Source organism: Triticum aestivum, chromosome 3A (genome assembly GCF_018294505.1).
Source record: "Triticum aestivum cultivar Chinese Spring chromosome 3A, IWGSC CS RefSeq v2.1, whole genome shotgun sequence".
NCBI classification, from domain to species: domain Eukaryota; kingdom Viridiplantae; phylum Streptophyta; class Magnoliopsida; order Poales; family Poaceae; genus Triticum; species Triticum aestivum.
The window spans coordinates 729796430-729810595 of NC_057800.1; the positions used below are offsets into that span (position 1 = coordinate 729796430).

General features: G+C 47.5%; 3 protein-coding genes across 3 annotated transcripts; all 3 read right to left on the reverse strand.

Moving 5' to 3' along the window:
- Positions 1–2672: 2672 nt before the first annotated feature.
- LOC123063556 (ubiquitin-fold modifier 1) lies at positions 2673–5343 on the reverse strand. Its single transcript, XM_044487362.1, has 4 exons — positions 5097–5343; positions 4908–5005; positions 3567–3599; positions 2673–2938 (listed from the first exon to the last, which is right to left on the reverse strand). Exons 1-4 carry the CDS (start codon positions 5183–5185, stop codon positions 2859–2861), a joined length of 300 nt encoding a protein of 99 aa, XP_044343297.1. The 5' UTR covers positions 5186–5343; the 3' UTR covers positions 2673–2858.
- Positions 5344–5537: 194 nt separating this feature from the next.
- LOC123063555 (putative box C/D snoRNA protein SPCC613.07) lies at positions 5538–9747 on the reverse strand. The gene is made up of 5 exons (XM_044487361.1): positions 9358–9747; positions 9032–9257; positions 7464–7532; positions 6954–7086; positions 5538–6860 (listed from the first exon to the last, which is right to left on the reverse strand). Exons 1-5 carry the CDS (start codon positions 9629–9631, stop codon positions 5898–5900), a joined length of 1665 nt encoding a protein of 554 aa, XP_044343296.1. The 5' UTR covers positions 9632–9747; the 3' UTR covers positions 5538–5897.
- Positions 9748–11583: 1836 nt separating this feature from the next.
- On the reverse strand, positions 11584–13954 carry LOC123063557 (40S ribosomal protein S10-1). Its single transcript, XM_044487363.1, has 5 exons — positions 13821–13954; positions 13683–13731; positions 12983–13265; positions 12331–12466; positions 11584–11911 (listed from the first exon to the last, which is right to left on the reverse strand). The coding sequence occupies exons 1-5, from the start codon at positions 13821–13823 to the stop codon at positions 11834–11836; spliced, it is 549 nt and encodes a 182-aa protein (XP_044343298.1). The 5' UTR covers positions 13824–13954; the 3' UTR covers positions 11584–11833.
- Between the last annotated feature and the right edge of the window lie 212 nt (positions 13955–14166).

Below are 14166 nucleotides of genomic sequence, written 5' to 3' on the forward strand. Positions count from 1 at the left end.
GATGCTCTAAGGCCAAGTGTTTTCTTCTGATAAAGCAACATCTGCTTTGTAGTAACACCTACAATGATGATTTGCCTCTTCAGATTTCACTGCCTCCTTTGCCACTTATCATCTGCATATTCTTTGATCCTACACCGATGAACAAGGTCAAAGAAATAGAAGGAAGCTGCAGACCTTGCAATCACAGTAACGCGAAAGCATCATGAGACCTTACAAGGTTTAAATGATACATAATTTCATCAGAAATAGCATACATCGCTTGACTGCTGAACAGCAAATTACTCTTTGATGAAGCATCTCCACAAATGAACTTAAGATATAAGTTGATCGCGCTGCATAATTTTTTCTGAGAAAAACATGATCGACCTGCATAACTCAAGAATTGCCATTATCTTACATACATGTAATGAGAGGCCAGCGTAGCCTGTGCTATTCTTCAGTAATCCTGGGCTTCAGACATGACCTGACGCTGCTAAGCTCCCTGATGAAGCGGACGAGGCGCTCCAACTCGGACGACGACGACCCGGTCCCAGCAACATCCAGCTTGGATTAGCCTGGGTGATAGTGTCGGTGTCGGAGTTGGTGCATCTTTTTTTCGACAAAGGGTGCTTTTTTATTGACTCATAGTGTAGCATCGAGGGATACAATCATACTGAGTACACACCCGGCCTCTGCACAACTAGGATGCACACAGCCAACACAACACACGCACCCACACGATCACTTCGGCAAAGAGCAAAGTCATAAAAGACCAAAACTATGCCTAGGTGGAGAAAAGAAAACCCGAGGAATTGAAAGCAACGATAAACGGTATAATGCAGTGACCATCGGCGTCAACCATCTCTTCACAACACAAGGACTATGAGAAAGGCTCTTCAAAAGCGACGCCTTCAGGAAGGAAACGGCGTTCAAGCGCCGCCGTCGCCGAATCCAACCACATCAAGGTTAGATCATGGGTTTTCACCCTGAAGATGTTGTCCGAGCCAATTCCAAGCAATGCCCTCATCAGGATAACGACGCAAAAGAACGCCGCCATTGCCAGATATGACCAACTAGGGTCAAACCTATGGTTTTCACCACGGAGCTCGAGACTAGGTACTACAGAAGTACCAGCCAATCGAAGTAGTCTTGTGTCGTCTCCTCCACTTTCCTCGATTCCAGTAGTTGCATATGCGCACGGTCCTTGTGACGGGGGATGCCCACGCCCGTACGAGCAAGCTGACAAGATGAGACAAGATCTTCTCTCGCCACCATCTGACGAAGACTTTGACGGGGAAGAAGGACTGTCGGCACCACCAAAATCCTGGATGGGGACACTCTGAAGGCCTACACCATCCTCACAAGTAGCAGCTGTTGACTGATCTGTATCAGACGAACAGCTCCACGAGCTGCCACTACCTCCGTCGTCCTCGCCAGTGGACGCAGATCATCCAGGTTGAAGCTCTTCAGGTAACCAGTCTAGCCCACAACCACACAGCAGCCTGTGGACCAGATTCACGGCCAAACCTGAGGGAACAACCACCATGAGCTCTACGCACCAACGCCAAAAATGCACCCATGGAGCAGTGGCCCTAGCATGGATGTGCTCTCAGGTTGGATGCATCGGAGGAAGTCACAGCACAAGACGCAGAAGAGCAACATATGTGCATGCTCCAGTGGTTCTGTCAACGAAGATGACTGCGTCACGAGCGCCCATGGTGCCGACCTAGTTATCCCAAGCCAGGCTTCCGTCAGATACGTGGAGCGCCGGAGCCGCCGCTGCAGCATCAACCTTCACAGCCGCCAGTCGCCATCTGCATCTCGTCGAACACGCTGCCCAAAGATCCACGGAACGGAACCCCGCCGCCGCCGTCAGCCTCCCGGGCAAGGCCCGATGACACCGACCGGCGGCGGCGAGGGGAAGGCGCACAGGGACGACACCGGAAAAAGCGGATCGAGCGTCGCTCGAGTCGCCCAGGCGGACGACGCGGGGGCAGTTTTCCTTCTTATTTTCTTCTAGGGAGTTGGTGCATCGTGGACACCCGAATGTTCACATTTGTGCTACACTTCTTGTAAATATGTTTCCTACTTTCTATAAAAATATAGTACGTCATTGACGTACTCTCGGAAAAAACAATCGGGGTATTGGTATGGCAGGAGCCGCCATGCTTGCGAGGGAGCACGATCTTTGTTCACATTTGTGCTACACTTCTTGTAAATATGTTTCCTACTTTCTATAAAAATATAGTACGTTATTGACGTACTCTCGGAAAAAACAATCGGGGTATTGGTATGGCAGGAGCCGCCATGCTTGCGAGGGAGCACGATCTTTGGGCCTGGTCATGGACACTAAACAAAAGTGTAAGGCGCAGTACCTACTGAATGAACAATGAACTACAGAACCTTGTCTCCTAACAATTGTGTGGCACCTAAGAAGGCAAACAGTTTCTTTCACGGCTTCTCTAACTAAACAGAGAACTAAAACCAGATCGATTCTGCATAGGCAAAGGGATGACCGACGCAAACATGTCATTTTTGGCTTCACAGAATTGGTTTGTCAATGCCTTTTTTTCCTCAGAAACAATGAGGTGTCCAGCACGTATGCCAGGTGTATTTTTTTTCCTCTCTCAAAAAGTCAACACTGCAAGCAGACGCTCCATGGCTTTCAAGAGCAGTAGCAGGAAATCAGGGGCTGCAAACAAAGACAGCAACACATGGCACTGCCTGCCAAGCTATATTCATCCTGTCAATCATAGGGCTGGCTGGCTGTTGATGGTAAATTATACTCGACCATGTTACATCCATTATACAACCGAGCATGGACATGCTTTTATTCCTGTTATATAGGTTTCTTCATTGTTGGCTCTAACAATGACTGACTAGAAAGACGCCGCAGTCGCTCCAACTCTGTCGCGGGGGATGAGTCGCAGCTCCGAGCCATGCTTCAAGAACACGTTGCCTGAAAAAATAACAACAGTTTTACATCAGCCGGGCAATGAAGAAAAGGGGCACATTTACATAGGGAAGTGGTGTCCTATTGGCTGGACTTGAAGTGCATAATACACAGTATACAATTTGCAAGCTCAACAAGGAGGCTGGGAGAAGATTAAATAACCTAAATGAGAATGGTAGTGAGTACTCCAGGAGACGTAAGTTTCAGAAAGAGAGAATCACAAAGAGGCTATTCAGATATGCACTCACTTCATGTAATATGTCAGAAAAATGATATGCAGTGTTTGATGCCTGTTTTATTGCTTTGCATGTCACCAATCCCTATGGTGATCATCTACTCTTCTTTTACACAAAAGCTGGTTACCTCATTTGAGTTCTAGTAGCCAACAATTTTAGTGCCAGCAGCCCAGCACAAATCAAATGGTTCGATATAAGAACACACACAAAAATATCAGTGACCTCAAACAGTTCCAGCTAATATTGTACAACCTAGTAGACAACTGAATCCAGTGACTCAAGTATTTCTATGGTACAAAATAGTTTGTCGAAAATATACTTGTGGCTAATGGAATGAACTGGGAAAGAGCGCAGATCTGAAATAAAATAATGCAAGTGTGGGTATCTGCAAATAGTACCTGCACTTTGCTGTGGGTTGATGCCTACTCCATCTGCAAAGAGGGTAAATGCAACATTATTTCAAGTGAGAAAATTGTGTATCAAACAAACAGGCAAAACAATAATCAACAAACACTTTTCTGCTCTAGTGACCTGAAGCTGGCCACATGTTTGACAGCTCATAATCAAATCGTATTTGCATTAAGAAGCCATCAAAGGACCATGCTACTATTACTATGTTAGTCTCACCACCAATATGCCACAAAACTAACAGTTCAAAACTATACTGCAGGTTTTCTACAAAGTATTCCCTCGTTTTAGGTCACCAAGTAGTGACCTAAAATGTCTTACATTTGTTCACAGAAGGAGTGCAAACAAACAAGCTGGGAAATAATATTACCTGCATTCAGAGATAAGTGGCATGGTTTTAGTTCAAAAATTGAAATAAAACCACGCCACTTATTTCCAAACGGAGGGAGTACATCCTTGCATGCTGGTCTAGAATTCCATCTTTGATAGGCTAAAGTTTTCTGTTAACAAATGAGATTATCATAAATGAATCTGCCAAGACAGGAAAACCCCGAGGACTGTTTTCCCACATTCGTAATCACCACTTCACCACATCATCATCATCGTCATACAAAATGTGGTGCGTGATAGCCTATCATCATCATCATTCATCAAGCGCTAGAAGTCAGATGATATGTAGTGGCCATGTCCGGATGGAAAACGATCAACTAGCACAAATCAGTAAATCACCACCGACCATCCCATAAGGTTTAAGGTCACGAAGTGCCAACCATGATTGGAAAACCTGTAAACATGTCCCGGAAAGCAAAATAAAGGCCACATGGGTTCCTACTCACGCTGTCCATATCTCAGAAAACGGTGCAAGCCGTCCACGGAAAGCCTCAGCGAATCAAATTCACTCGCTAGAATAGAATCACCAATTGGCTTGCCAAAGCCAGGACAGATGAGTAATCTGTCTGTCTGGATCAGACTACATGTTGAAACCGTGCTATGCATTCCCCTGTTCCCACAAACATACAGACTTCCCACTGAATTCGTCCTGTATGTCGACAATTCAAAGTGAACTCTTTTTTCTTCCCAATTCACAGGCATATCTGAACCTACAGAATACGTATATCATCAATCATTCCAACATGAAGATAAATCCCACCGAGTGGAACAACTGGCGCAGAGAAGCCATGGATTATCTACCACTTCCCCGTTAAAATCGCAACCTGATAGGCCCTCGTGACGCACCCCTAATCTAAATCGCATCAGAGCAACCAAGAGCACCACGGTCCCGACGGGATCCGACGGGAGGACGCGCGGAGGTTGGGGGCGGGGGGTCGTACCGTTGGTGATGATGGCGCTGGTCTGGGGCGGGACCTTGAACTCCTCGGCGGCGAACTTGAGCACCGCGGTGAAGGGCGCCGCCTCCGGCACGCTGAACCTGCGAAAGCCACCGAACGACACACACGGATCAGGGACGAGATCTGGTCCGAGGAGGGGAGGGGAAGGGGAAGAGGGGGATCTGTGCTCACACTTTGAAGGGGAGCTTGGGGTCGGAGGTGAGGATCACCTTGAACGACACCTTCCCTCCTCCTCCGCCGCCGCCGCCCTCCGCCGCCATGGGTGTGCTGTGGGGTGCGAGCCGAGACGCCGCCGCCGCCTGGTGGGTCGCGTGATAGAATGCGATGCGCCTCACGAGCCCTTCTTTTTGTGTAGGAGGAATTCCCTTTACGTTACTACGTACTTCTTTTCATTTCTTTCTCTTTTTTTCCTTCCGTCCAAGAAAGAAAATATTTATATCTATACAGATACGACGAATATTTCGAAAGTAAATGCATTTTGGAAAGAAAAGAAATTTGTATAAAGACACATTTTGCAGTTCAGGTCTCCCTCACGCATTCTCTTACTCCAGCTTGCCACGAGAAAGCACACCAGGTCCTTCATGAAATGGCAGGTTCAGCAACGGTGAACAATGAAAACAAAATATCTCTGACCAGCAACAGACTGATGATGCGTTCATAGATAACATCACATCTTTCGCAATTTCATATGCTACCCACAACTATGATCGACATTGCCCGCCGGCTTCACTTAATGACTGCTTGCTTGCTTGACAGGCCTTGCGGCTGCAGAGTTACAACCTCAAAATTGACTCCATGCCGCCCCGGCGACAACCGGAACCAAGAGAAAAAACAACAACGAATAAATAGCACCTGAGGTGGTACTAATGCCAATGCTAGTAATACATGGGAACAACACTCATGGCAAAGCGACTGCCTAACCAAACGGATTCCAAGCTCTCGTGTCGAGTTCCGAGCACCCAGGTTTCTTCTTCAGAGCTGCGAGGGGATCTCGCCTTCCTCCAAATCATCGTCCCACAGCTTCAACGGGGACCTCATTTCGCCGTACCCGTCCACGTCCATCGTCCCGAGATCAAAGTCAAGGAAGTCATCGGGGTTCATGTCCCCAAACAGCTCCTCGTAGGCGTCTCCCATCTCCTGCTCAAACTCCACGCTGGGCAGCTCCGAGAGCAGTACCCCCTGGGCGTCGTCGATGTCCAGCGGGTAGACTTTTGTGAGAGATCTCTTCTTCAGAGCTTCAGGGGTTGCGGATGGCGTCAGCTTGCTTTCTTGGTTGTGTTCTTCTTCCTGAGGATGACTCGAGACCTCAGATGCTAGAGTACTGATGGGAGACAGCACTGAAGAATCTATCTTGCGATCTGTGTCAGGTGTTTTCATATCTTTAGCAGGATCTGAAGCTGCATGGTTCTTGAGGTCAATAACCTGACCCTCTAAGGTCCCACCTTCAACTCCTTCCTTCAAGTCCACTGGGTAGACTTTCATGCAGGATTCAGCCTTTGGAGCCCCAGGAGTCATGTTCGATGCCATCTTGCTATGTTGATCAACTTCCCCCTGTTTACCACCAAATGCCAGACCACGGACATACGACGGCATGCTGTCCATCTTAGGTTCACTCGTAACCTTCACTTGAGAAAGATTTGTGGTACGTGACGGACCAGAATCCTTGAGATCAATAACCTGCGTCTCTGGAGACAACTCGCCTTCCTCTATTTCTTCCTCCTGAAACTGGGTGCCTTCTATAGGAGGGCTATCATTCGAAGTGCCAGGGGGCTGCTCATTTCTGCTAATCTTGTTTGCAGGCTTCTCGACTTGAAACTCGTAACTATCTGATGGAAGGAAGACATTGATAGTTGGGTACTCGACAATAAGAGTGCCCCTCAGTTGGGGGCGCAAGGGCTCTTCTATATTGAGTTGACGGTGTGGCGACTTTGAATTCTATAGCAATGTTAAAACAAGAAGTCATTTTAATACAAATTTAGAGCAAAGATCAATAACCGCAGAAGACACATGGAAACTTGACTGCAGTACCTTGGCAGACTTCTGAATGAACAGTTTCAAATCACGCAGTTCAGTATTGCGATATGGCGTAAGCTGGTCCTTCCAAGGGGAAGGAGTCAGATGCTTTTCCAATAAAGATAGCAAGCTTGCATTCTCGTCTGTCCTGGAAAAGAAGGCATAATGAGCATTGAAGGAACGGAGATTCTATATTTATGTGTAGGATCAAACTAACTAGCGCAACATATATATGAATGTTTAGCTCTGCTTCCAGATGTTTGGTAGTAGTAAGTAAGTGCAGAATCAGAAAATATGTCCCATAAGAAGTTTGAAAATGATAGACAGATCATCTCTATAACATACAGAGCAACTACTTCAGAAATTTTAAGTACTCTTGTACTAAATCAGCGACAATTAATATGGATCGGAAGGAGTAGCTTTCACATATATATCTTATCATCTTGCAATGGTGCTAAACTAACAAGGATTGCAAACAGGAAAAACAGGAGGAGACATTCTATGCTGATAGATTAGAAAACTTACTGCTCGTCAGTTAGGAAAATATCTGTTGAATTGAACTTCCACTCGACTGTCCAGTATATGCAGTCACTTCTGAAAAGAGATATTTACACATAAGGAGGGGGAGTGATACTACTGGTAAGGTTCATTCAAATGTATTTAGGCATAGGATGCTTGCACAAATTATTAAGAAAATAAAACGTTGTATATTGATTCACAACGTGTTGTAGCCAATGTGCTGACAGTGGTTGTGTTATTGCTTAAATAGCAAGGAGAGGACAAACTTGCATGGAAAACTTATCAGTTATGAGTCGAAGCGCCTAACCATGGAATCATGCAAAGGCCAAACTGAATCATAATCACATTAAGTATGACAGGAACCCCAACAATCAAAGACTCTAGAGCAAACTTGCCGAACTTCCGAGTAGAAAAGTTGCTAAGCAACATGCAGGCCCATACATCCACCAGTGCAACTGGAGCAGCTGCACAGGCCCCCAACTTTCTTTTACGTTTTTTTAGGCAATTCTTTTAAGTATTATCAGTTCTGATTAAGAGATTAAAGATTAATCAGTTTGTTGAACTATAAATAAAGAGAAAAAGACACAGGCCAACCATGGAACCAAACCACCAACCCAAGCCCATGGCCAAACTATTGTCTCTCTCTCTCATCTCTTTCTATCACATTCACGTGCAGGAGAACTCTAGAGGCAGTTTATGTTGCGCATCAAATTCCAGGCAGCCTCTCTCTTCCTTGGCTCGCCCCAGCTCAGTGGCAAATCAAATCTCTCCAAATTAAATAGCTGGAAATTAACTCTTGGACGCCTCGTATCCTTGCTCTATTCTCCTCCGATGGCTTCTCAATTTCCTGAGAAGAGAGGTGTCCATGGCAGTCGGCTGCAGGTTCGTTCAACTGCAACATATAAATTAGGGGCTTTCCTATTGATTTTACATTCAATCCTCCCTTAAGAAAATCCGAACAATCGGAGTCGTGTTTCGCTGCTTGGTCTGTGGTCGTGGCACAGAGCAATCGGAGACCCAAGCATCAGCCTCAGTCAACAGCCGGGCTGCCGAAGGTTGTTTCGTCTCTTCTCTTGCCCCTCAGTTCTTTAGTTTCTCTTTTAAGGAAGTCTTGACCTTTAGTTAATTGGTTGTTCTTTCCTGAAGTTGTGCATCCTTGTAGCTTCAGTATCCTAATTTTCTAAGATGTCTTCTAGTTGTAGACATAGGAGATTTTCGTTTAATCCTTTGAGAAATCTATACTGCTACAAATGGTCAATGAAAAATGTTTTAATTGACTTTCTTATATATCACCAGGACCCAAATTTTGGGGGTACGGCCTTGGCAATGTGCATCAGACGTTCACAATGATGTCAACAAGTAAATGATTACTGAATACATAGGCAAAGCAACAACTCAAACAAGATAGAGAGCATTTCACTTCTCCACAGCATCCATTTGCTTTCAGTATCTTCAGTTTCAGTCAACAGTTACTGACACAAAATCAACTTTACTTCAGTAATATATCATCATCATCATCATCATCATATCGCGATAGACAGGATCGATCAATCGAAAGAGCAGCACTGAGATACCTCCTGTCGTGCCGCGAGCGGTTCTGCTCCCTCCTGGTCATGCCAGTGGGTTGGAAGGCGAGCCGGACGCCCCGGCGCTCCGCGGCCTTGCGGAGGAAGGAGAGCCACGGCGGCAGCTGGGCGCCATGGCGTCCCTCGAAGCCGCAGCCGAAGTTGCGGCCCAAGCCGCCGAGCAGCCTGTGGGCTGACTCCCTGACCATGCTCGTCTCCTCCAACAAGTTGTAATCTGCAAGCGGAGAAAACAGGGGACAGACGGTCAGCATGGATGGAGGCCACGGCGAGCGAGCGAGGGAGTGGGCCGGGGGGGCGAGGGACGGATCCGTCACCGGAGAGGAGCTGGTTGTCGTCGAACTGGGCGAGCGGGACGGGGACGGTGCGGGGGCGCTTGCCGGAGCAGGCGGTGCGGCGCTTGTGGGCCTGCACGCAGGGGAGGCTGCAGGTGAGGCGCGAGCAGCCCGGGCACCGGTACTTCCACGGCTGCTCCCCGCACTCCTGGCACGGGGCGCCCTTCTCCCCGCCGCCGCCGCCGCCGCCGGGGCCGGAGGCGGAGGCGGCGGCGGCGCTGGGGGGCGGGCCCTGCGCGGGCGGCTCCCCCTCCATACCGAGGCCGGGGGGCAGGCGGCGCGGCGGTGGCGGCGGGGGTTTTCTGGCTAGGGTTTAGTGGGGGGTTTAGCAGCGGGGCGGGGCGGCCGGCGGCGGTGACCGTTTGGGTGTCTCTGGCAGCGAGCGAGGTGGGAAAGGTGGGGTTTTTTATCCGCCGGAGGATGATACACCAATTACTAATTTCTATTTGTGCTTTGATTTGACATACAGTATTTGGTAGGGTGCAATGAATATTTCTGCTAGGGTTAGTTAAAGAGTCGACGATTCTGAATTTTTTTGGTGCGATGAATTGATTTTAGTTAAGAGTCCAGAAGATTAGAAAAAACGCTCTAACGTTCAACCGCCATCACTTTAGAGTGAAGGAGGTGAAGTGAAGACAAAGGGATTGTCAGGGTTCCTCACTGACAACGGCGAGGTGAAAACCCCCTTCCCGGGGCATTGCCAGTGACGGATTTGCCCCAGTGACGACTGCCTCTAGTGGCGTTTATTCCTTGCGCTCCCTCATATATCTCCCCACCGACCTCCCTCTTCCCACTATCGGCGACCATGGTGGCCGGGGTTTGCTGGAGGAAGGTCGGGTTCTTCCTTTATGTTTTGGTGGTGTTTTTCTTTCACGCAAATAAAGCGTCGACCGGATATGAAGTTGATCGTGATTATCTTTTCTCTCATGTCCCTGGGTACATGTGGATGGTGAGGTAGCAGAGGAAGGGGAAGGCTCTGAGGCTACTTCTTATGCCGACGTTCGTTTTCCTTTTCTGTGGTGAAGCTCTTGGTCACCCGGCATCACTCCCTCTCACCTTCTTTACTGGAATAAACCCCCTTCACGAGTGCTTCCCTTTTATCAGGGGATTCAGTGCCAAATCAATTGATTCGGGTGATTTCCTGCTACAATCCCCAATATTGTTCTTCCCTCTGTGGAGGGGGCGAAGAAGAATTAAAGAGGAGCAAGGTCAGACCTGGTGTTGTGTCTCGCCGCCCTCTGCTAGCAAGGTAGCAATGGTGGTAAAAAGAGGAGCAGAAGAGTGATGGAGATCCAGATTGAGAAGGTGCTAATCATCGATGGCTGCTGTCAAGAGGCTCTCGCCCCTGCTGCAATGGTCGATTGTCAGCCGTTTTAGCTTACCATCGGATATGTTGGTTGAATGGCAGTGTTTCTTCTTCCTCCCGACCAAGATGCCAGATGAGAGACAATGTGGTTTCAGCATGAAGTCCATGGTGTGCTACCATGGAGGCTTTGCCGCCCCAATTGGTGTCCCTAGCGACGACAAGATTGTGTACCCCCATTTTACATCGGGGGCCTTCGAAACCCTTCTATGTTTTAAAAGACAAAATGTGGGATTGTTAGGGTGTGGACTCTACGACATCACTCGAGAGGCCAAGGTTGCAAGGTAAACACTATTGTCGTGATATCGAGTTGAAGTCAAGGAAAGAAAATCCGGTGAAAATCAAGTTTTCAGCGAGATGAGTCAAAGACGGGAGAATATCCAGTGGAAATCAAGTTTTTGTTGAACCGAAAACAATGTATAAGATGTTTCAGAAATTCCGAGGAACATGTAAACTTTCAAAGTCAACTTCAATTTCACAAAGGAAACAAACACAAATTCAGCATCAATTCATAATTTCACATTTTCTACATGATTCACCTTTTGATTGCTGAGGTTGGCTTTTTTTCAATAGCTCTCAGGTGAAGCTGAATTACGAACCAAACTTTTCAGGGGGGGTTTCACTTCCAACGCCAATGGCAAATGAACCTAATTCACAAAGCACTGTAATACATCCATTTCATCAAACTAAGATCAGAGGGAGTGCTAAATTTGATCCAGGGCAAAAGTGATTCCTTTTCACTTAATGGAGAGCCAAGGGCAATAGAACCCAATCTAGGAGGCATGCACACATTCCACATGTCAAAAGAAAGTGAAACGTAACTTCTTGGAACCAGAAACAGCACAGGACAGAAAACACAATTAAATAGCAAGTTGACCATCTTTAGATTGTGAGTCGATCAACAGCTGTCTTAATATCAAAGAGCTCATTCTAACACAAACGAACCCATAAACCATGGTCTTAAGCTACAATCCCGATAAACAAAATCATCACAGTGTTCGCAGAATTCAAACATCAACAGAGAGGACAGCACCCCACGCACGCATTGGATCTGAAGACCTGTTGGGTGCTCCCACTTGCTGAAGAGTCGCTTCTTCACTCCATGGTAGCTCCAGAACCGAAAGTGCCGCCGCCGCCTCCACGGCCAAAGGGCCTGGCAGCACCACCAGCACCCTGGAGAAACAATTACAGATTGTACAAAATTAGATAACCAGAAGGAAGTATAGAGTTTATATGTGCAATTAAGGAATGGTTTACATAGTAGAGTCTATATGTGCAATGAAGGAATGTTTTACATAGTACAGCACCAGAATTGAAAACTGTTTTACATAGAACAGAAACAGAGCTGAGAACTGCCAAGCTATGATCAAGCCTCATAGGAAACCAGAGCTTAACACTACAATCTATGATCAAGCTAAAAACCAATACAGTATCACAGTAGAATATTTCCAACATATAATGAGAGAATCAGAGTCCAGTTATCAAAACTGGTTCGAATGCTAGAAGCTAGAAACGTAATCATGTCATGAATGCACACCTAAGTTGATGCCAACAATCATATGAAATTTAACAACGGTAATTGCAGTCCTTACCCTGAAAGCTGGCTGGTACTCAGCAGGAGCTCCACCCTTCTCACCAGCAAAATCACCTGGAGCACCACGTGGGCCTCCTCTGTAACCATCCCTGTCACCATACCTGGGCCTGTCACCCTCAAAACGAGGAGGACCCCTGCCAAATTTAGCAAAACCAATTAGTGAATACAAATACATCAGTGTTCTTGATATATGAATGTAAGAGAAACAAACAAGCTGGACACCATGGAAGAATTGTGTTTCATACTTTGCCAAATGTAACTACTTATGGCTTTAACTACACAACATTATAGGGAGGATAATTGTAGGTCAAATTGTAGAATATACATATACAGATATATAAAAAACACAAGCCTAATTCCCCTGTGTTTCAACAACTGAATAGCATGGCCATACAACAGAAATGGAACAGAGATTATTATTGAGCATTGGTGTGGCATGGCAAGGTTCATCAACTAATTTCAACTTTGCTAAACAAATGGTGGATCAGGACTAAAATTTATCCTCATTCCAAGTCAACAGGCACCAAGATTAGACAGACTAATCAAAATATAGAGTATAGCTAGATGATCAGTGTGGTTATATTCTCAACAGCAACAGGAACAACTATGCCCAAAACAGAGAGGCAGAATGATGAACATAGCTAGCTCACCTGGGGCGGTCACCCGGTGGGCCAGAGCCGAAGGGGCGGGACGGGGGCTTGGCGGACTTCTTGAGGGTGTTGGGCACGATCTCAGACGGCAGGTTGAGGAAGGTGCGGAGGAACTCAATGCCGTCGTTGGTCAGGTACCAGTAGTAGTGCTGCCACGAGAAGGTCTCCCTGACGTACTCCTTGGACTTGAAGCTCTGCATGAGCTTGATGACCTCGAGGTTCGAGGCATCGACCTGGGGGTGCTTGGCCAGGTTGTAGTCCTTCTTGGCGTACAAGACTCCCTCTGCACACACATCACAATAGATTCATCGGTCAAATCCTTCAGACCATCCAAAGTAGTAGCATTCTTGGACACATCAATCAAAAGTTGAAATTCGCAGCAAGGAATTCAGTTAAGATGCTCAGACTATTGTAATAGTCAGTAGAATTCTTCAAGATTGCAGCTTGACATGAATAAGATTCTACAGTTAGGATGTCAGTGGTGTCCTAACTGTCTATGCTCGAACCTTGCAGCAACCGCGCATCGGAGCGAACTCGCCGCGGTCAATGGGTGCCAAGAACACTAACGGAGCAACCTGGCTAAAACCCTAGACAACACATGGATCGAACCCTACAGAAGAAGACTAACGAGATGGCATCTGGATCCTGACCACGGCCGGCACGGTGCGAAAAATGGGCGAGGGAGGGGGGAGTAGCTCACCCTGGAAGAGGTACTTGCAGATCTCGCGGCGGTTCTTCTTGGAGATGATCTGCGGAGGGAGACAAGGGAGGTCAGATTAGGGAGCTCTACCACCGGAGCAACCAACGGGGAGAGCGGACTCGGCTGGGGGGTGCTCACCATGGTGACGGGCGCCGGGGGCGGAGGCGGGGACGGAGACGGCGGCGCCGCGGCGTGCAGGCGAACGGGAGGCGGAGCGCGGCTGGGAGGGGTGGATGGAGGGAGAAACCCTAGCCGTCTGGGGGGTCGGTATATGTAGGGCAGCCGCCTGGGCCGCGAGGTGGTGGTGGGGTGTGATGGGCTTGCGTCTGGGCTTGTTTTTGCTCTGTGGTTCTGTGCAGGCCCGGCCGAGAAAACACACGGTGGCCCAGGTGCTCTCGGTAAACATTGAGATGACATGGGCTTTTGTCTCAGAAAAAAAAATGACATGGGTTTGTACTTCTACTTCCTGTATCAAAAAAATATG